Source organism: Onychostruthus taczanowskii, unplaced genomic scaffold (assembly GCF_017590055.1).
Source record: "Onychostruthus taczanowskii isolate IOZ18803 unplaced genomic scaffold, ASM1759005v1 scaffold28, whole genome shotgun sequence".
Taxonomy (NCBI): Eukaryota; Metazoa; Chordata; class Aves; order Passeriformes; family Passeridae; genus Onychostruthus; species Onychostruthus taczanowskii.
In genome coordinates, this window is record NW_024500128.1 from 6,216,102 (window position 1) to 6,239,661 (window position 23,560).

Sequence of the window (23,560 nt, forward strand, 5' to 3'; positions counted from 1 at the left end):
CCGCTTTCCTGTCCCTTCTCCCGCCCGCGAGCGCCCCCTGCCCGCGCGCCCGGCAGCGGCGCCTCCCGCGGGATGGAGCGGGGCCCCCGCGCCCTCTGCCGGGAGCCGCGGCCCGCAGAGGGACAGGATCCAGCGGCTTGGGAAAGGCCTCCGGGATCACCGGGTGCGACCTGCGACCGGACACCGCACTGTCATCCGGAGCCTGGCACTGAGCGACACATCCATTCTTCCCTTAAACACCTCCCGGGACGGGGACTCCACCACCTCCCTGGGCAGCCCATTCCAATGTCTAATCACTCCTTCTGTGGAGAAATTCCTCCTAATGTCCAACCTAAACCTCCCCTGGCGAAACTTGGTGCCGTTTCCTCTCATTCTGTCGATGGTATCCAGGGAGAAGAGTCCGACCCTGCCTGGCTACGCTCTCCTTTCAGGGACCTGTAGAAAGCCATAAAATCTGCCCTCAGCCTCCTTTTCTCCTTTTCTAACGACTCCAGCTCCTCACAGGATTTGTGCTCCAGACTTGCTGCAACCTGTGGGCTTCAGGGTTAACACCCAGCTGGGTCCTGTCCCCCTGGAGTCCTGGAACACCCTTTGGCCAAGTGTGGGTTTGCTGCCCTAAAAGCAAAGCTCACCTGAGGTTTGTGGGGACTGGAACTTACTCTGGGATGGAAGGAACTGACAGGGGCACAGGAGGCTGAAGGGAGGTACGAGAGAAAGGAAAATCCTGCGAACATATACCGTTTTAAAAGCCATGCAGTGTCACTTATTTTCTTTATTTCTCTTTGGGTCCATCCACCAATAGAAGGGCTGGGAAGTGCACTTGAAAGAGGTGAAAGTATGATGGATGCAGAGCAGAGCTGGGGATTTAAAGCATACCAGACAAGTCACAGAGTCATAGAATGTTAAGGGTTAGAAGGGACCTTAAGGACCATCGAGTTCCAACCCCCCTGCCACAGGCGTGGACGCCTCCCACTAGGTCAGGTGGCTCAAAGCCCCATCTGACCTGGCCTTGAACACTTCCAGGTATTTCATTCAACAGCCTCCTTGGGCAGCCTGCTCCAGTGCCTCACCACCCTCACAATTGAGAATTTCTTACTAATATCCAGCCTAAATTTCCCATCTCACTTTGTACTCATTGTCCTGTTGCTACAAGTCATACAAAGTGCAAGAGCTGCTGTCAGCGGAAAGGACAAGCTTCGGCTGGGAAGGTCTGCAAGGAATGGATCAGTAACCCTTCCCAAACATTTATAGTTTGTGTTTTGGTAAAAAGCATGTGTTTAATCTGAATGTTCTAGAAAGAAAAAACACATCCATTTTGGGAACTTCCCAACAGAGGAATACAAAGAATCTCTAAGCATCCATACCCCCTTGTTTTTGCCTAACCACTCACCAGCCTGCATAGCACATGCACTGTGCTTTCCTCTCCTTCCACGTGCCCCTGTACCAGTAGTCTCTCATTTGGAGATGTGCAATTCCAGAGCAGCAACTCAGAGTCTCCTCTAAAAAGGCAGGGTAGACTCAAATTGCAGCTTCACATTTCATAAATTCCCATGACACGTGGTGAAGTACACTGTATGGGAAGAAGTGCTTCTTCTGTTCATATGGAAATAACATTGCATTTGTCAGCCCCCTCAGCCACGTTAGGATGGAAGAGCCTTGCTCCCTTTACTCAGTACTGAACAACTGGTAAACCCTGAAAATAAATGTAAACTTGCCCTTTTTTTTCCCTGAAAGAATTGTTTTTAACTGCAGTTTGATTCAAAAGATTGGTAATGTTTCCCTTTTTTTTCCCCCTAAAAAAAAAGTAATTTCCAACATTATAAAAGGGAAATACCAGATGCAGCTTAAACAACTGCAAGATGAGACTGCCAGCTTTCTGTACAACAGATGAAGGCTTTTACAACTATTCCTATCCTTGTGTTTTGATTTTCCTCCCACACAATGATTGAAAAACACTCCCTGCATCACTGTTAAATGTGCCTCAGGTGGGAGGAGGAGTGGACAAGTAGCAGCTGCCTGCCATAAAGAGGAGGTGGTTAGTTTTTTGTAGGGATGTGAGCGGCCGCGGCGGCAGCAGCAGCAGCAGCAGCAGCAGCAGCAGCAGCAGCAGCAGCAGCAGCAGCAGCAGCATTATTATTGGACTTTAGGTTTTGTGGCTCTAATGGGGAGGGAGGAATAGCTTAGTTCTTCTAGAGGGTTTTGTTTGGTGGGTTTTTTTTGTTGTTGTTGTTGGGTTTTTTTCCCCCCTTTTCTACACCACTCTCCTTCTCAAAGGTCAAAGTAATTCTTTGGCCTGAGGGAGTCTGTAGGCTTTCTGGTGCTTTCAAGAGCTGCACTGGCCACCCTAGATAGAAGCTGAAGAGGGTTCCAGCATTCCTAAAGCATTCTGAAACTCTAGGCTGAACCGTGTGCTAGTTTGTAACAGGTCTCAAAATAATTTTGTTTTTTTTTTTTTTTTTTGTAACTTTGAAGCGCTTGGGTCTTCTAAGGTGTTAAGCTTGTGTTCTCTGATTTCTTAGAGTTTTGTTTGTAAGTTATGTGTGATAGTGTTGTATTGCTTGCAAGTATTAGTTAACTGAGGAGACATCTAAGTGTGGGAGGAAGTTCTGTCTTGTGAATTTTATACGGCTCTGAATGCAAACTCACACATAAGGATTTTGGGGGGGTTGTTTTTGCTACCTATCATTTGGTTTAAGCGTAGGAAGCAGGGTGTCACTGAAATACTTGGTTTACTACGTTAGTTAGCTGTTGTTCTTAAGTATAGTATAAAGTGCAAATCCTGAATTAATGGAGTTCTTATTGTAATGTGTAACAACGCATGCATTAGCATTAAAAGTGTTTTCTTCATGAAGCATTAAATGTCTGATTGTGTGAAGCTGAGCTTTTTTTTTTTTTTTTTTTTTTTTTTTTTTTTTTACCATTTGTGTGTGTGTGGCCTCTTGCTTAAGGCTAATTCATTGAAGGCTTTTTTTTTTTTTTTTTTAATTTATTTAATTGGCTGGGATATTACTTGTAGAGATGTATGCCTCTCAGACTACTGAAGCTCTGTTGCTCTAGAGCATGTTACAAGGTTGCCTTGAAGGACTAACATTGGGAGCTGTGTACAAAAGCTTGCTTAGCAAAGCCCAACAGAAATATTTGACCTTGATAGCATGTCAGTTTGTTACCCTCTGTTTGGAAGACAGCAGCTTCCTTTTGGAAACATATGTTTTCATTGGGCAGGGAGTGGAATGTCTGCTAAATTCTGACAGAGCATAAAAATAATTAAGTCATGCAGTTTTTAAAGTGGTTGGTAATGATTACTTCTCTCTTTCAGTGCTTAAAGAAAAATGAATACTGCCTCAACTTCAGAAAGTGGATCATATTCCACAAACCACACAGGACCCTTTATTTATGCTCAGTCATCAGCTCAACAGCCTTATGCAAATCCATGGTGCCTCAGTTATGCATACAGTCCATACTGCGTACCTGCTCCAGGTAAGGAAAACAGCAGCCCTCTGTGGGATCCTTGCTTACTTAGTTACATACTTTCCTCCACTCTTGCAGTATCTTGGGAGTAACAGTATCTTGCAGTAACTCTTGAGAGTTTGACTAATACTTAGTATATCAGATTTTTGACAACAGTAGCACTACGTTAATTGTGCCTTAAATATGTAGCTTCTGTGGTGGAAAGCATCTGCTTCTGGAGAATGGAAGCTAAGCAGATACTAAGTAATGACCATCCTGCAGACACAGAGCTCCAGAATACACTTAGCAATTAATATGTGTGTGTATATGTGAATTCCACATGTGCATGCATGATAGGTATGGATAAATGTAAACTTAAGAAAATAAGAAAAATATTGTTAAATACACCTTGTAAGTGCTATACCTATGTGAGCTTCTATCTGGAGCTGTCTTTTTCAAAATCAATGTTATATCAACAGTCTGTGAAATAGCCAAAAAAAGCACAGAAATACAACTTGGTGAATGTTCCAAGGGATGAAGTTAAGCTCTGGTTGAAGTGTAGATGTTGAGATAAGCTGCTGCCTAATGAAGAACTCTCTCTGTTTTTTGCACCAGATTTGCTTCTAAGAATTGAAAGGTGGAGTGTTTTATTTACATATGTGTCTGATCTTGTAGCTGTCTCTGTCTAGTAATTCTGATTCAGGATTACTTATTTCAGAAAGATGATATTTGTCTTTTCTTTTTGTCACCAATGTCTAGGCTTCCGAAGTGGAAATCCATATTTTCCATTTTATTCTGTTGCGCTCCATGAGTACCCTAGACTTTTTGTCCCACAGCACCCAAGGCCTTATTTTAATGCTGCCCCAACTTCCCCTATGTTTTATCATGCAACAAGATTTAGGCATTATAATAGCTCTGGGAAGAAAATGGAGACAAAAGAAACACAGACTGATCCTAGACAGCCTGAAAGCAAGCAAAAAAGGCATCAAGATATCCGTACAGAAACGAAAGGTTGTGATGAAGGAAATACAGCCTGTGTTTCTCCTGGTATAGGTACAGAGACTGAAACCACTTCAGAGAAACAAGATTCATTTGGCTCTTCTATTGTGGTAGACAGAGAGTTTCATAATAAGAACCCTTCCAGCTCTACACAGTACAGAAATCTTCCTACTGGAAGCTATGCCTTTGAGAAGGAAGAAGTGAGGATAGAATATGGAAATGGCTCTCCAGCTATTCAGCTGTGGAAGTCCTTTAAAGAAACTATCCCATTGTATGATGTGGCAAGTGGTAAACCAGTTCCAGAGAACATAGTGCCACATGACTTATTTTCTCTTAGCTCATGTGAAGGCTTGCTATATGGCCCTCACAAAGGGGAGAATATGCTGCCAGGAGCTTCCTTAGATGAGAGAAAAGCTGTTGTCGCTGCCAAACAGCGTGCTGAAGCTGTGCAAGAGAAAGATGTCCAAAATAATGAAGTTAAGCTGGATGCAGAAAAGATGGCAAAATCCCCCCCAGGTGAAACCATGGCAGTGCAAATCACAGAGTTGACAAGATCTGTTGGTGTAGATCAACAGGTGGTAATAGCTAAGAAATCTACCACTAAAAGGGCTGCAGGATCAAAAACTTCTCAAGAAGAGCCTAGCTTTATTCAACAAGCAGGACTACTTCCATCTAATATGGAGGTAATGAGTGACTTTCAGCAGAAAAAGCTGAATTTAAGCCACAATGCAACCAATGAAAGGCAGACAGAAAAAAGTATTTGGTGTGACAAATCAATTGAGAAGTTTGCTCCCTCTAGCAGCTGCCTGGCTTGTTTGGACAGTATGGACACAAACTACAATGCTTGTTTGCCACAAATGAAGCCTCGAAGTGTAATCAGTCTGTCTTCTGATGACATGTCGTCTGGAGAGGAAGGCTCATCAACTGATAATGCCCCAGTGTCTTATTTTGTGCCTGACAACGTGCTTCAGAAAAGCATGTATACTCTTCAGAAAAGTACAGACGGCTTAAAGCAACTTAAACGTGGTGGATCCCCTAATGTAGATGAAGTGGTAGGAAAGGAGCAGGTGAACAGCCTCAATGACCAAGATGTCAACTCTTCAAACACAAAGATCAAAGAGGCTTCCAGTAAAGGCAGAAAGCTGGGAGCCCTTTCTAGGTCCTCTAGTAGGAAAGAAGTTGATTCTCCCAACAAAAAAGCAACTAAGAGCTTGTCAGAAGTTGAGGACTCTGAAGAATATTCTGCGAAGGGAGAAGAGGAAGATGAAGATGGAGAGGATGAGTATGACGAGGATGAGGATGATGACATAGATGAAATTGAGTATTTCTTTCAAGAAGCCCCTCCATATGGCATCTTGAGGCCAAGTAAAGGAAATTTCTACCAAGTTGGCCAGAGAGTGCTTTGGAAACCATCTACAAATGCTGTACCAGCACAATTAATTAGCTGGCCAGCTCAAGAGAAAATAAAAACTAGGAGTGGGCTTGTTGAAAACATTGGTGTAATTTATAAGCCAAGGAAGAGAGAACAAGATGAAGTTGTGTACAGTGACTATGGGTATTATGGAAGAAAGAGGCCTATGACAAGAAGAGAAGGACTTGAACACCAGCGAATGCTACGGAAATTCTTGAGAGGTGAGCTAATTGCTAAGGACAAAGTGCTCATTAGTAGCATACACAAAGAACACCTAATTGCAGTTTCATATTGTAGCTTAAACTAGTGGGAAGATTAGAGCATGTTGTATTTTCAAATTTGGCCAAGAGCCATAAATCCTGCAGAACACTTTTGGAAGCAGAGGGAAGTTTGCAACTTTTTAGCTACTGCATAGGGACTCTGTATTTTTACAGTCAGCAGAGAATAATGCAGAGACTCTCCTTTGTGTTAGATTTGAGATACTTAACTCTCTGACATTAGTGGCAATTTATTAATTTGTAGAGTTTAAGGTTATTTGGATGATGTATTGACTATTAATATCTTAGAAGCTTTGCATTTCAGTTTATACACTCTGACTCTCCTATCACAGACTAATGCTGGGTGCATTAAACAGAATTAAATTCATTATAATCTGGTGGACATACCCTGTGTAACTTTCCTGCAGCTGAGGAGTCAAACAATTTTTATTTTTTTAAATTGTAGCTGCTGCTCTCTTAGCAAAAACAGTTTTGTACTTTGAGAAAATTGGTGAGAAGCAGTATTAAATGTGGCCTGGGAAAGAACATCTTATTTATACCATGGTAGATCCTCTTCGAAATTGGATTAATGTAAACTGAGAATAAGAAGAGTTATCAGTTTGTCACTGGTTATATGGTTGCTTCAGCAGGTGGCTTGTGGATCAAACAGTACACCAGCATTACCAAGACTAAATACTAACCTTAATTTTTTCTTTTAATTTTAATTAGGAAGGCTGTTAAGAGAGAATATGGGGATACTACCTGAAGAGTACTGGATTAGAAGTGGTGCTAAACCCAGATTTACCAGCCAAATACGTGGTAGTTTCTCAGCTCCAGCAAGGAGCAAAGAACAAGGTACAACTTTCTCTGTGTGTTTTTGTTCTTAAGGAACACCCAGAAGGATATGATACAAAATAGCAAGCATGTGATAGTTGAATAAGATTTGAAAACAATAAAACTAATCCTTCTTGCTTTGGTATTGATAAAATGCCTGTCAATCAGTGTATCTTGGATATATTTATTGCCTTCTCAAGCTGAAACAGGGTAATAAGGGTGCATCAGAGACACTTCTGGGGATTTTTTTAAAGGTAATTTTATAGGAAATCAAAACATTAAATGCTTTGATGTGGCCAAAGCAAAGCCTTTATTCATGCGAAGTTGTTACTGCCATAAACTGTAATATTAATTCTTTATACAGATAATGCTACTCTTGATAGCATGTACAGTGGTAGTTTCTAACTTTGATCAGTAAAACGTGTAGGGAGTTCTATGTGGCAGCTTCATATACCAAGGCTCAGAAAAATTACACAGTTGCCCTGACACCGCTAAAGAAAGATTGAGTGGAAATCATTGTGATCTAGTTAAAGAAAAGATGAAGAAATCAGTTATTTTAACAAAGTGATAGCTTAGATAGATAGCTAATGAAGCAGAATGTTTTGTTTTTTCTTCTTTATATTTAACGTCTTACTTGGAGTTCAGATCTGGTTTTGATGCTTTTCAGAGGTGTTTGAGTGTAGGTGCTGTTGGAACAGCTACAGAATTTGCTGTAGTGTGGGTATTGCCACTCTTCTGGGTTGTGTTTCGAGTATCCTGAGATACTCGAAACACAACCCAGAAGATCAGCCTATCAAATAATGGGGTGTGAGGCTATCTTCAGAACAGCCTGATTTGCTTCTCTTCAGTTCACTGATAATGTACGTCAGCTTTCCTATATCAACAACCAAGTAGATAGTGTTTTCCTCAGTTCTTTCTCTACATTGCTTTCCTGCTTGAGCATATTGGGGTTTGGGATTATTTGCCTCTTGCATTGGAGGTTTTCTACATGCAGACTTCAGTGTTGTAGGGTTTTGTTTTTTAATGCTAGCATGCTCTATAAGAGTTGAAAACATTTTACTTTAGCAGCATTGCTCTTGGCTCTAATACAACAATGTATAAAAATATGGTAATAGTTCTAAAATAACTGTAAATTACCTTTAACTTTCAGCATGTCTCTTCTGCATCTTTGAATTCATAGATGGTGCAGCAAACTGAGGATGTTTGGTCTATTCCTTCCTTACTTTTCCTCTTTTCCTAGGCCAGGTAGTTTGAAGAAGTCATCACATTCAGTGTTAGGAAGCAGGAACTGGTGTTTTCTGAAGGCTGCTTTTGAGAGTGGATGTCTCTGAAGTGCTATTAAAATTACGTTCTCTTTAAAAACATTGCCTATATCAGTACCTGCTTTTTCAAATTAAAGTCCTCTGCAAGTAAGGAGGTTTGTCTAAACAAGATATATGGCTTTAGCAGTAATATCATGCACTAAATTTGGCTGCTTGAGCAGTTTACTTGTAGAGCACACCTTCACAGGTCTGAAGTTTTTTAAAGACAGTGGGTAAATTGGGTCACTTGGACAGCACCGACTAGTCTTGAACACCTGAAAAGTGAACTAAGGCAGAATTATCCAATGTACTAGGTTCCTTTTTCACCACATTAACACCTATCCAAATTATGATCCAAAATACAATGCATTCAGAATTTTGGTTAGACAGTCATTAAATGCTGTAGATGCGTAAGACTTGCTTGACATGTAGTGTCAATTTTATCTGCTACTTAAAATGGGTACAAAAAAGGGAGGGAGGAAGAGGAGCACCACAGATCAGCTGGTGAAAGTCATGGTTAAATTTGCCTTGAGACTATGCATTGGAGAAATAACACCATTCGTATCTTGTTATTTAGTGTGCCCACCTTTGGTTAAACTGAAGAAGAAAAGAATGGGCAAGCCACCTTCAAAACACAGAGACACGAGACACGAGGTGGAAGAAGTAGAAATGTGGGAGCTGCCTAAACACAGCATACACAAGGGTTGGTATACAGTGACAAGCTACAAAAATTGTTACGAGCATTTTTTCTGTCTTGGGGACCGCTCTTGGTTTGAACTGAAGGGATGCTGGATAGTTTGTGAAAGTTAAACTCGGCGCTTAATCACCTTGCTATGAATGCCAGTGTAGCTTTGACCAGGTTAGGTTTCTTCTTTGCTTAAAGTAAGGATGGGGGAGGAAACCCACACTGAAACTTGCTGTTGTAGTTTTAGTCTAGTTGCTCTTCAGACTGCTGTACTGTCTTTTTAAAGTGCTGGGTCCTGAGTCACTTTGCAGTATATGCTTTTATTTAAGCTGCTTATCTGCCTCAGCTCAAATGATTTGTAATTTGATATAACACAAATGCATATAGATAATTCTTAAGATCTCCAACTTTATGGATTAGGAACTTCTGGTTATTATGGAGGAAGACAGGGAAAAACCAAAATGAACTCGATTCAGCAACAAATGTGCTTTTGTGCATTTGTGTGAGTCTGAAAGGGTTATAAATTGAAAAGGGTCAGTAGATACAAGAAGCTATCTGAAAGATCAGTTTTCTTTCTGGAAAAGAATAAGTTAGAGTAGAAAAATGAACCTGAGTAAAAGATAGTCTCTCTCTCTCTCATATAATAGACAAAGGATTAGAATTTCATCTTGGAAATGTAAGGAAGGTTGGAAACAAACTTAGGCTGAAGTACCTTACTAGTGAAAATTTGCATCAGCCCTGAAGATAGATTGTTCAAACATAGGTCTTAAACCTTTAATTGCTGACCAGCTTTTATTAAAAGCATCCAGGAAACTTGCATAATCCCAAAACACTTCCTGTATTTTCCCCAGAAATAGCTGATGTTTCTTGGATACATTCAACTATGTAAGAGCACACTGAGAATATGATATGAGCTTCATATGGAACTCTTTCTTATCTGTTATGCTGGGATATTCTGAAGTCCAAAACCACTCATGCACATTTTATACTAGCTGGGAAGTTGAGTACATAATTCTAATATCAACCATCAGTGCCTGCAATAGGAAAAGACAATCACTAGTATCTAGTCTTTTTTCAGAAGCAAATTGACATAGTTTGGAGGTGGAATATATACATACCTTAACTTTATTTTTTTTACTTTTAGGGCACGGAACAAGGAAGTCCCTCTCTAAGAAGAGATAATTGCAAATATTGGGGCAGAAGTGGGGGGAAGAATACCAAAGGTTTCTTTGTATAAATCCAAGATTTGATTATTATTCTATTATATATTTTGTAAGTTGCTGTTCACTCTAAAAGGGCACGAAGTGACACTGTGAAGACTGAGGACACAAAATGGAATGAAGTATTAACACCAAAGTCACCTTTTTATAATTAGCACATCCACTATTTAAATAATAAATTTCATAGAATTGCACTTTGAGACTTCTTGTGTTCCATCTTTACACAGTAGCAAAAAAACTTGAGATGGCCATGTATGTGCAAAACTGCCATTACAGCGTGACAGTTATTGCTGCCCTGTCCTTAAACTCTCAGGTCTGTGAAGCCTGTCCATGTTATCTCATAGTCATATTGTTATGAATAAAAATATACCTATTTTTATTTAAGGTTACATCTGGACATAAGTACATGACTCTTTTCTATCAGATGGATTTGTTTTTGTCAACATGTAAAGGAATATAGTTACAGCTGTATCAAGTCAAGTGCTGTTTTAAACTTTCAAGGCAGTTCCTCAGATCTTACTCTCATGACTGAGGACTAAAACTAAAGCATTGAGTTGATGTGATGCTTCCCTCTCCTCCCCTTTTTCTCTGGACAGTTTTGAGTCCTTTATGGAGACTCTGAGCTGGAGATATGGATCTGAAAGGTAAAACAGAAGTTTTTAGTGGTGTGCCCTGTTCTCTGACTTCTCACTGATGACTTCTATGACTTACAGCTGATACTGTTCCTGGAAGTCTCTTTATAGAACTAAGATGGTAAAATCAGGTCTGTGATGAGCTGTCTTAGGAATAATGGTAACAGACTGATCTAGATGAGGTGGATAGCTCAAAAATATGTATATTTTTCCATGTCTATGAAGGCTATTATTAATGTGTCAGAAGACTAAATATGATATTGCCAGCCTTGAATGATTCGCAAATAAAGTGATAGTGTCAGTGAAGAAAACAGAGAAACAAAAAAAACCCCCCAAACCAACAACAAAACACACATCTAGTTTTCCTTCAAAAAGGGTGGGGTGGATGGACAGACAGAACTTGTCTTTTGCCTCCTCTCCCATGTTCTTATTCTGTCTGTGCCCTAGAGTAAGCAACATGGATAAAAGTAGCATTTCCTGTGATTGTTCAGGTTTTGGCCCTACCTCTTACTAGTCTGACCTGTAACTGAAGTTATGCTGTTTTCCTTCTTAGTGAGGGGTACTGATGTTTCCCTACCCAACTGATCCCATCTCTCTATTATTTTTAATACCATCTGGTTAATTGTTAAAGCTCTGCTATAACTACAGCCTTTACCACAAGCTGTTAGAGGAAAGAAGTCATTGTGATGACAAGTTTTCGATTCCTTTTTACTTCAAGCAATGAAAGAAAATAAATGCATTAACAATCCTGATTTGGCTTCTGTGCTGCACAAAATCTCTGCACCAGAACATCAAATAATAAAATGAGGAATTCAAGCATGGAGCTTTTTAACACTCATTTCTGCTGATAGCCTTAGCTGTATCTTTTGCTGCTTATCTTATAAAACAATACTCATGACCTCACAATCAGATGGCTTTCTTACTTTTGGGAATAGGTAATACTTGACAGGTACTCTAAATTATCATGTTGGTCATCCTTTTACAGGTCTTGCACTACTCAGTGTGATTTCTACTCAGATGCAAGAAGTAATTTAGGGCCTGATGATGCTCCTGAGAGGACGAGAAGGAGTAGCAGTAGCAGAGTTTACACTGCTCTTTTTCTGAAAACAAATGCTATTTTAAACAGGTTATATCTTGTACTATACCTGTGCTATGCCCGATACTTATAGTATGCGTGAATGCTCCAGTGTTCAAGAAATAATTCTTGATATGCAGTGTAGTGTACTCTAACAGTACCAGTCCTGTGACCTTAAAAACTATTTATTCTGCTCGGCTTTTTTTCCATTCAGCAGCATGGACAATTTGTGGATTCCATCTTAACTGACTTACAGCTGAAACTAATGTTCCAGTGAGTCAAAAGGTCATGCTTCACAAACTGCATTTAAAAGGCTGGGAGTTCAAGCCCAGGCTCTTGTTTATTCAGCCAGGTAACTAAGGCACGGTGAGATTTAGTTTTGCAGATGCACATACGTGTCAGCTTTTGTTCCCACTGCAGCCAGACTGACTGCCCAGTGACTCACTGCAGAGCTGGCAGTACTGTGAGTTTGTAGCTGTCGCAGTACTGCATTGCCTTGGAAGTTTTCACATGCTTCCTGCAGCATCTCCTGAAAGGCAGATGAAGAATCTATTTGCTGCTTGGCACACCAGCAACAAACCTTAGAGGCCTCTGGGATTGCCATACTGAGAGCATTGTTTGGACAGACTTACTGTCTGTGGCTCAGCATTTCTAAATCATTATTTGTAGCTAACTGAAACCTCTGTTGCAAAGTGGGTGTGGTGTAATTACTGATGTGGAGCTCTGGGTTCTGTTGGCTGGCCAGGTATTAATTCTGTATTTTGGTTTTCAAATTGGTAGCACCTGGATGGCATAAATTTTTTTCCCGTTTACAATGTCTGGTGTTCTGCCTTATACTGGAAAATATTAACCATAGGTCTTTCTATTAAAATCAAACAAAGGCAGAACAGAGCCAATGGCAAAAAACAAAAAACCCAAACCCCAAAAGCCTGTAACACTCATAGCATGCCAACTGAAGGCGTACCAAGGAAAAAAAAATTCCTTTTTTTAGATTACTTAGCTTCCCCTGACTTGCTGCCACTGGCTGTCTCACTCAAAAAGACTATAAACCCCACCTAACTGAATGGCCAAAGAAATAAGGAAAGTATCAGTATTTTACCTGAAATACCTTTCTTACAAAAATTATACAGAGTATTAAGATAAAAGACCTGGGAAGCTATATTTTTTTTTGAGGGTTGTTTTAGCTGCATTTAACACCTATTTAGTTTCATGGGACTACATAATTATGTTATTACTATCACTTGGGCTTCAACAGAACATTCAAATGGAAATCGACATCTATAAAGAATGCCAGAAAAAAATGTTTTTTGAACAAAAACATTAAATGGTTATTATTTACAAAATAAGGCTAGTCAGTTTTTCAAGACTCTAACTTCCTATCCTGCTTTCTGGGTTTACTTCCACATAGAACTGTTTTTCATTAATCTAAAGGGGTGTTAGTATTTATCTCTAGTCTACATATTTTTAAAAGACTTATCTTAAATGACAGCTTTGGCACTGTTTAAAATGCCAAATGATGACGTGAATCATGCTTCTCAGCACTCTAGCCCTGGCTGTTAAAAGAGCTCTTATAAATCTTAGTCTATTGGAATTGTTAAATTTTGAAATGTTACTTTTTATGAGTTGCAGTAAAGACCTACATGGGATGACAGAGGCTTATAAAACTGGAAATGATATAGGGAGAATAAGCAGGAATCAGTTACTCACATACCCTGCAGTGTAAGATTAAAGGTGTGTGAAATTAAACTAGCACAAAGCAGTGTGAAAGCCAATTGCTACAAACTACTAAACAATGAAGAATTCATTGCTAAGGAAAATGGCAAAGTTTATAAGCAGTGAGTGAATATAAAAGAAAATATATATCCAAGGCCACTATATACTAAAATCTAACCCATGATTCTAAGTACCTGCACCATAGGTACTCTCAGCAGTAGAGGGTGAGAGAGCATTTCAGTGAAGCAACAAAATAATAGAACAAATAACAGCAGAGTTTGCACTGCTCTGCTGTGGAGGTGTGTTCTATAAACCCTGATTGGAAAGATACTGATATAACAGGCCTTTAGTCAGGCATAGAAAAGTTATTTGGCATCTCAAACATTTAAATTAGATTTGATACAAGTTAGAAATGGTCTCCTAATGTATTTTTCTTAATTGTTGAAATAATAAATCCTGACTGATACAAGGAGAGAGTTTCATTAACAAGGAAGGGGATTGCAAAGGAAAAACTGAATTGTTTTTATTAAACTAAGCTTCAGAACAATCTTAAATGACAAAAGCTGAAGTAACTGAAGTTAGCCCTGCTCTAGACAAGCCTGAGTAAGAGTTCTCTTGGAATGCATCAGGTCAATATCAGGCTTCTAGCATCTGTTCAATAATCTGTAACTGCATTAATCTCAGCCCCAAGTGTGGCAATACAAGAATCCTAAAATGGGTTGGGTTGGAAGGGGCTGTAAAGATCATCTAGTTTCAACCCCCCTTCACACACAGGGCCACCTCCCACTAGACCAGGTTGCCCAGAGCGCTGTCCAACCTGGCCAAGAGAATTGGTCCATTATAGAACTCCCCATGCTATTTCTGCTGTTAAATCTTTTTCTGGTGAAAGAACAAGGCCCTTAGAATTTGATGATGCTGCTGATATAGGGAACTAACATGAGTCACCAGTAAATCCCACCACAGGGAGATTTGCTAAATACAAGAGAAAATACAACTCTACTTTCAAGGTCTGGGAATATGATACAGAAACTTCTTGTAAGTAGGCCTTGCTTATCTTGTTTTTCCTCAGAACATATTGTGCATACTGGCAAGGAATGGGGGGTTATTTTTACTAAACCACTCTAAGACATGTAGGAGGGAGAAAAAACATTTTAATTTATACTTTCCCTTGTCCTCTCTTCTAAAGCTTTGAAGAAAATAAAAAAAAAATCTTAGCTGCATTGTAGTCTATGACTCTTTGATTTCACTGTTAATGTTCACTCTATCAGAGCTGTATCATGTGGGTTTTTTTTCAATCTTAGTAATCAGAGAGACTAAATTCTATAGAAGTTCTTTCAAAGCAAATCTAGTTTTCTCTTTCCTTTTGCACAGTACCAATATCCATCATCTAGTTCCTCAATTCACAGCTCTGTACCTTGAGGTTTCAAAGAGAGTTGGTTACTGTAAACTGCTGTTTATAGCTATCTCCATTTTCCTTGTTGAGTCTGTAAGATTATGTAAAAGTATGGTCAGTATGTAAGGTGTCCTAAGTACACAAAATGTTCTCTTCTTCCTGCTTACAAATTCTTTACTATTATTGTGGTTTCATGCATGTAGTTGAAAACCATTTTGAGAGCCTTACACATTTATATTCTTGTGAAATTATTAAAAAAAATGTTACCTCATCAAATCTAGTAAGCACAAAAACTGGGAATTTATTACCCCCAAGCCTTTTAGAAAGGAAACCTCCCTCAACTTTTATCAAAACAAACAATTGATACTGCAGAATATGCAGAAATCAATCTTTTTAATTTCTTACATGGAACCCCCCTTTTTACAACTAAACCTACTACCTCTTTACAGTTAAATTGAATATTTAACATCATTACACTCGGCTCCTATTAAGCTGTTTGTCCTAGAGCCAGTTCTTATAAGCCCTAGAAAAACACTTAATACACCCAAGGATAGCTCAGCTACACTTTAGAGGCATAAAATAAGCAGGATGGCTTCTGCTGTGGTGTTAGAAACAAAAAAGGTTTAATAAAAGCAAAATAACAAACAGAAAAACTCAAGCCAGGTACAGAGATCTGCCCCTGGTAAAAACACTTCACACAAAAGCCCCTCTTCTCTTTTGTTCTGTTCTTTTCTACTTGATTGATCAAGCAGGACTTTTTGGCTTCTATCCAATTAGGTGTTCTCTGGTGTTTGGTGAAGCCCCTGAAGCCCTATGAGGTGGCTTTCTACCTAACAGTTGAGAGAAGCTTCTGAGCTTCTTTCCTTTTTTGAAAGACAAAAGTTAGTTTTTACCACTCTGTCATTAGGGAGCGCATTCCTACAGGCTCCCACTTCTATGGTTTAGACACTGTTTAGATGTTTCACTTCAGGTGTTTCAGAACTGTGCATTAATGAGGGTGATATTGAGATTTTGTTACACACACACCAAAAAAAAAAAAAAAAAAGAAGTCTTGCTGATGGTGCAATTTTGTCTTAAAGTAAATCCCCTTGATTATCTTTTTTCCCCTGCAGCAGAACTCTTTATTTTCCTAGCTGCCAACATTAGGATTGGTACACAGAACTTCAGCACGTATGCGCAGAAGGAAATACAGTACAACCTGCTCATTACAAGCACTGTAAGGCAGCCCTCAGTGCCCTGCATGGTGCAAACTGCAGTCCTGTTACAAAGAGGCTTTGTATATAATAAAATAACTTCACAAAGTAAAAACACTTCAACAGACAGTCTGCTAATGCTACAGGCTTGTTGGTGATCCCTCGGTGGTCGCTGCTTTCTGCTGCTGGTCACAGGCAGCAATGCAGAGGCCCCATCTGACCAAGCTGGATGACACCCAGCACGGGTTTTACAGCACAAGGATATGGTTTAATGCAGCTTTCTTCTTTCTGGCTGCAGAGGGGCAGAAGAGGATGCCAGTGTAGGATGCTGTATGCACACATATGTATGTTTCAAGTTTAATAAAGCCCTTTCTGGTGTTTTCCTCCTCATTCTTTGGATCTTTCCTCGCAGTTCACAAGTAGAGAGGTCAATAGGCATGCAGCAGGTGACTGCTGTCAGTCAGATCCTGACTTGTCATTAGATTTGGATGATTTACGCTTCCTCTTTTTCTTCTTCTTCTTTTCTTTCTTTTTCTTTTCCTTTTTTCTCTTTTTCTTCTTGTGTTTATGTTCTGAGGAAGTGGAGCTGCTGCTATCTTCATCATCTTCATCACTGTCATCACTGCTATCAGATTCTGAGGTAGAGTCCTCCAGGAGCTGCTTCAGTTGCTGTATCCTGAGTTTAAAATATGTGAATGAGAATCCTTTCTAGCTTGTCTTTCCCCCCTAGCTTTCGTCTTTCCCTCCTGGTTTGAGGAATGGTTGAGCTGCATGCAAAGGGCAGGGGAACACCCCCTCTTTTGCTTAATTACCTCTCATTACAGATAATATCACGGACTGATAAAAGCAACTCCTTTGAGACAAGCAGATGTTCTGCTTTCAGGGACTTTCCATCCCATTGGATAGGAAAGGCAGATTAACTTATTAGCTTATTTATGTGTGCAAAATAATAAGGCAACAGCTATCAGCACCAGCCCACCCGGTGATAAGAAGTTCTATGCTTATCCCTGCAGAAGATTATTGGGATTAGGATATTATGACATTCATTGTCCTGCAGATACAGAGAGGATGTCAGTGAAGCTGAGAGGGTAGGCTCTACTCTGGATGCAGAAGTATTTTTGAAAAGCACTCTTCCTTTGAACTTGCAAGGATTACTGGTGAATAGGGACAAAGTATTTGCTTATTTTATTTTTGTCTCCTGTATACTCTTCAAGGATTCCTCTCCAAGAGTGCTGCTCTATGGGCTGCCTAAAGTTTGTTCAGCTATCCCACTGAAGCAGTTTAAGGAAGAAAGCAGCAAAACCTGCCACTTTATATACTAAATAATGACCTCACAAAAGCAGCAATATCAGGTGCCTAGCACTAGCTTTCTAAACCCCTGCTTCATTTCTACTGAAAACATTCTGACAAACCAAATTTTAGAAAACATCTCAGTGAAGTCAGTGAAAGAAAAAAAAACTCAAACTGTTTTTTCACGTCTAAACCAAAAACCACACCTAAGTACCTCAATATTATGGCACAAATGCATACAACTGCTCTTTAAACTTTGTTTTGGGGAAAATACAAAAGCTAAAGAATTGAAGTGATTGATCGTACTAAAGAGTGATTATTTAGAAAGCAGAAATGCATTAGTCTATCAACATAAAGAAATTGCCATTAAAAAATGTTCTGAACTAAAAATAAATTTCTATAAAAAGGTCACCTATACATTAGTACCACATTACCAAAATAAAAATTAAATTGAAAATGCTGTTCACTACAGACACACTCACCTCTTTTCTTTTTCATGACGCTTATTTTCCCTTATTATATCATACATTGGATCTTCATGTGCCTTTAAAATGGAGAACAGGAAATGCAATGTTATCACCAATGGTTTTATTTCCTAAAAAAAGAAAACAAAAGCAACCAAATGCTGGAGGCTTTTGATAAAAGACAGAATATGCTTAGCAAGCTGTTAATTCACTGTCAGCACTGTTCACCTGAACTGGTGTATTTGCTTTGGGAAAAGGTTATCTAGCCACATCTCCAAAGAAGGGGACTCTCCTTAGGTATGCATCTCCCTACCTCTCCAATCACAACTATGAGAATCCCACACATAATGTGGGAATAGCTAGATTTAGATAGAATACTCAAGTTCAAAGTAATGATCTGTACCCTTACAGTACATTTAAAAAATTTGGATATAAACAAACAGGAATACAGGAGTAAGGAATACAAGATAAGGATAATGAAGTTGGAGTTGTTCTATCATGCTGTGCACTACCATTGGTTCTAAAATCAAATTAAATGGGCATTGCAGCAAAAGACAGCTGTGAAGGAAGACAGGAAATAAACTTTGCAGACATTTAAGGTGGGTTCATGCCATGCAAGAATGCAGAAAAAGGGTGGGGTGGTCATTTCTGTTGGAAGATTAAGCAAACAAGTCCAACAGAGAGGAGAGATGGCCGATGCTGACCAGAGGTGGGAACAGAAATTTCAGGAGCAATTGAAAGATGTTGGGAATGCACCATGAAGGGCCTTGGACATACAACAACAGTTTGATGCAACAAAGAAGCCTGAGGGAAAATGAAGACTAGAGGCAGTCTGGTCATGGGAAAGGGCTAGAAACTGCTTTGCAGTTGCATACAATTAGTACAAATCCAGAACTTGGACAGGCTAAGCCAAGATTACATTTTTCAAGAGCAGAAATGAGGACATAAATGATGACAGCTTGAAATATAGGTCAATGATGCAGAGCAACAGAAATAGTTAAAGAAATCACACAGGAAGAATCTGCAGAACTGAGACAGAGCTTAATGCAGCAAGAGATCAGACTTGTAGACAATGACTGGATAACAGACCTAGACAACAGAATTCATGATGTGGTTGTTCACAGTGAGAGCAGAAGGCTTGAAGCAGCTGTAATGCTGTAAAGCTCAAGCTTGACTAAACATTTTTTGTTGACATTTTAACCACAAAAAAATAATAATGGTTGAAACAGGTTCTTGAAGATTTCCAATTTATATGTAAAAATTATTAATTTTCCTCTTGAAGAGTAGATTTTCTGCAAAGTAGTCAAACATCCAAACACACCTGTAGCTTTTTCATTAGGAGATTTTCAGCATCTACGTTATACTAGAGACAGAGAAAATGTCCTTAATAAAGCATCATCTAAGAGGTTTCTCTTCAAGAATCTTCATAATCTGCAAGATTATGCATTGTCAGTACTAAAAAATACAAGCAGTGGTACTACAATATTGGTACTCACTACTCTAAATTGTTCCAATTTCTGATTGCCTTTAATAAAGAACGGGCATTCCTTATCTCCTGTTCTGTGTCCGTAACGTTTACATCTCCAACCTTTAAAAAAAAAAAAGCAGCAGTGAATTGCACCTTGGAGACACGTCAGAAGAAGCATAAAAAAGCCAAAAGCACATTTCTGCAAAATATTTTCAGTCTGTTGGAAGAAACAGAGAAACACAACCACTATGTTGATAAATGTAACATCCATAAAATACTAGGCTGAAACAGCCTTCAAGATAATGTTTGCTTTTCTATCAATATGATGTCAATCTACCTGGACTTCATCATCTGTCCACCAGACATTCTGCCCTCCCCCAGGGTAAATGGATGATACATGATGGTCCAACGACATCTGGAATATTTTCAGCCTTACACTGCATAACTTTGACTTCTTTTCCCAAAGGCATCCAAAGCCCTTTTGTTGGGGCATGTGCCAGGAATTCTCGTGCACTTTCATTGCCTGGTACATCAGGTATGCAGTCTTCTGGTTTTGTTTCATTCTCCTACCAAAAAAAAACCAAAAAAAAAAAACCAAAAAAAAAAACCAAACGAAAAAAAAAGGCAGAAAGATAAGGATAATTAAATAGCTTACTATTTGCTTACTATTTTAATTTTGCTAGAATTAACACTTCAAGTGTACAGACCTTCACTTTATAGGAAACATATTTCGTCCATTACCTTTTTACCTTGTAACACACAAAAGATTTAAAATACTTGACCCTTGCTTTTTTTCTCACCCATGAATTTTGCAGCCAGAACTTTGCTGCACAGAAATTTCAATCCTTCCCATCCATTTTAGTAATTTATTTAAATAAACATTATAAATGAAAACACAAAGCAGAGACTTTGTTATCCTCTTCCTGCTAAAAAGACATAACAATTACAAGGAAGCCCTTACAACACAGAGCAGTTATTTTTTTAGGTTAAAAACATGACTTTATGGCTTAGGTATATAAATTTGGCAAAAGTAATGATAATGATGAAAGAATTATTTTCGCCTAAGCAGCAGAGAAGAATCCTGAAAATATGTCATTCAAACCAAAAATCTGCTTTCCATAAGTGGCTCCCCTCTACTCACACTATTAAATACTGCATGAAGTATGCTAAGAGATGATAAAAGACAAGGTCTCCTTCTGTCTGATCCTGGGCATTTCACTCTGGATCACCAAGACAAAGTGGTCAGCTTGTAATGATTCTCTGAGTTTTTCCTGGGAAGCACTTACTTCTCTCTGTGACTTATATAGGTAACACAGACACTTAAACACCTAAAGAACAAGTTTTGTGAAAATCCCTCATAATCCTAGAAAATTACTGCTATTTACCAACCTTAATTAGCCCAGGGGGAGGTTTCTCATAGCTGAAAAGCAATAGAAATATTGTTACTCTGCAGCTTAGCACAGACAAATAAATTGAAAAAATACATTTTTTCAGTGGCATTGAGTTAAAGCCTTCAGCTCATATTTTTCCTAAAATTTTACCCTGTAACTTACAACTAAGAACTACAGCAGAACATGGACACAGCAAGCTGAGAGACAGCATTTATCATGTTAGTACATGTCTCTTGCAAACATCCTTCAGATTCATATTCTTGTGAGAGCACAACTACTTCCTGGGGATATGCAGTACATTTGATTTAGGTTCAGTTACTACACATGCACAATTCTCTCTTTTCCTGCTGCACCCCTCCCCGAGGTCTCCAAACTTCTTTACTGCAGCACTGCTGAATCACAGACATAGCCAGCTGAAACTGTCAAGTCAGACAGTTCCTTACATCTAGCTTTGCCAGCCAAACTGAATACATAATAATTTAATCATCTTCTGTGCATTAAACCTAAAGACAGAACCCTACTGACCAAAGTACCATATTTTCTGCAGCATTTCTTTGGGGTTAACAGCAGAAAAAACACTTGTTAAAATCCAAGTAGCAAACAGGTACTACATAGAGCACACAGCAACTGAGAAAATGCATGTGCTAAGGAGTTAAATGCCAAGACAGTATGAAACTGTCCTGGAGATAAAGAATACACATAAACATTACTTAGAAAGATGCAAGTCTGTATAACTGCATTTGTATTCGGTATTTCCCCCCCTCAAATCTCATCTGTATTTAAACAGATACACTATTTTCTGTCATCTGCTGCCTTAATGAAAGTGTGCAATGATCTTAGAAGAAAACTGAGATTTTTTGGGGGTTGTTTTTCAATTAAACAAGAACAGCACTGTGCAAGCCCAGAGTCCCCAAATCTTCTGCTTTATGGAAGACTCTTTTCAACAGGACTCTTCAGACATTATCCACATATTAACTCAGCAGGACACAAAACATTTGTACTGGCTGTGCATCATTTTAGGCCGTAAGTTTGATGGCATAGGCAATATTTTATCGGCTTAGCCGTGCACACACAGACACCCCTATATACCTATTGGATTGCTAGGCACAGTCATACTAATACAGTAAGAACAGCAGGGAAAATGTGGTTAAACTACCTTCATCCCATCTTTATGGCAATAACTTCGGAGTGCTTTTTGGTGCACTTAATAACAAACTCATTTTTACTTGCACGTGGAAAAAACAAAATCATGTTCTTGTATACCTTCTGACCTTTTTATTCCGTTAAAACAATAAATGCCTTTTCTTTCCTTTCTTTTTTTTTTTTTTTTCAGTCCATTCTACTGGAACAAGCTATGCTCTGTGCTGCGTCTGTCAGACACGGAGGAACCTGGGAGAGCCAACAAGCCCTTCATAAATCACCAACTCCTTCAGCCGCTCACCCCAAGGGGACAGGGGAAGAATAATCACCACCCCCCAAAAAAACCCAAACCCTGCACTGTAAACGAGCCCCAAATGCCGGCGGGGTGTGCTCAGGGCAGAGCCGGGGCGGGAGCCGCGGGCAGCCTCCCCTCCTCGGCTCCTTACAAAGACTCCAGGTGCTGGATCTTCTGGAGCTGCTGCGCCTCCTGCCTCTTCCGCTTCCTCTCATGCCGGTCCTGGCTCCTGCCGCCGCTCGCCGCGGGCTCCGCATGGCTCCTGGCCCGCGCCTGGCTGCCCCTCGCCGCCGCCTCCTCCTCCTCCGCTCCCTCCTCCTCGTCCTGCCCCTGCCCCCTGGGCGCCCGCTGGGCCATGGGCGCGGCGGCCAGAGCCGCGGCGGACGGCGAGGCCCCGGCGACGCCCCCTCCCCGCCCTCCGCATCCCGGCTTCCGGCCGAGCGCCGACTTCCTCCGGCGCCGGCAGCCCCCGGCAGCCCGCCCCCGACTGAGCCGGCCCGGCGCAGGGCTCCGCCCGCCCCGCCGCAGGAACCCCCGGCAACTTGCCGTTAGGTTAGGGTTAGGAATAGCGTGCGGAGTGTTGTGCCTTCCAAATCGATATTAAAAAAGAAAACCCAACCCCCCCCCCCCCCAAAAAAAAAAACAAACAAAAACCCAAAAAAACCCCACAAAACAAAACCAAAAAAACCCCACCAACAACAAAAACCCAAGGTCCCAGTCATTCCTCCCGTGCGGGAGGGCCGCCACTCCCGTCCGGTGAGCTCCCACCCGCAGTGCTGCACCCAGCTGTGGGGACCCAGCACAGGAAGGATATAAAACTGTTGGAACAAGTTCAGAGGAGGCCACCAAGTTGATTAGAGGGATGGAGCATTTTTCCTGTGAGGAAAGGCTTGGAGAATTGGGATTGTTCGGCCTGGAGAAGGCTCTGGGATGACCTAACTGTGGCCTTCAGAACCTGAAGGGAGCCTCAAGAAAGCTGGAGAGGAACTTTACACAAGGGCGTGTAGTGACAGGACAAAGGCGAGTGGATTAAAACTGAAACAGAATAAGTTTAGATTAGATAATGGGAAGAAATTATTTACTGTGAGGGGGATGAGGCATTTGCACAAGTTGCCCAGAGAAATTGTGTCTGCCCCATCCCTGACAGTCTGCAAGGCCGGGTTTGATGGAGCTCACAACAATCTTGCCTAGTGGAAGGTGTCCCTGCCCATGTGAGGAGGTTGGAACTAAGTGATCTCTAAGGTCCCTTCCAGCTCAAAGCTTTCTGTGATTCAAGCACCAGGATTGACAGGTGTAGGGATATGCATGGAGGAACATGGCAGTGGGCGGGCTATGGGGTGTCAGGGAGCAAG

At 40.4% G+C, this 23,560-nt stretch overlaps 2 protein-coding genes across 2 annotated transcripts; one reads left to right on the forward strand and one right to left on the reverse strand.

The window, feature by feature from the left end:
- The first annotated feature begins 3,329 nt into the window (after positions 1–3,329).
- LOC121337579 lies at positions 3,330–10,116 on the forward strand. The gene is made up of 5 exons (XM_041407726.1): positions 3,330–3,477; positions 4,207–6,078; positions 6,844–6,969; positions 8,827–8,952; positions 10,079–10,116. Exons 1-5 carry the CDS (start codon positions 3,330–3,332, stop codon positions 10,114–10,116), a joined length of 2,310 nt encoding a protein of 769 aa, XP_041263660.1.
- A 4,592-nt stretch (positions 10,117–14,708) lies between these two features.
- RP9 (RP9 pre-mRNA splicing factor) lies at positions 14,709–22,630 on the reverse strand. Its single transcript, XM_041407843.1, has 6 exons — positions 22,360–22,630; positions 20,772–20,802; positions 19,819–19,948; positions 19,411–19,502; positions 17,933–17,994; positions 14,709–16,836 (listed from the first exon to the last, which is right to left on the reverse strand). Exons 1-6 carry the CDS (start codon positions 22,563–22,565, stop codon positions 16,617–16,619), a joined length of 741 nt encoding a protein of 246 aa, XP_041263777.1. The 5' UTR covers positions 22,566–22,630; the 3' UTR covers positions 14,709–16,616.
- Positions 22,631–23,560: the final 930 nt, after the last annotated feature.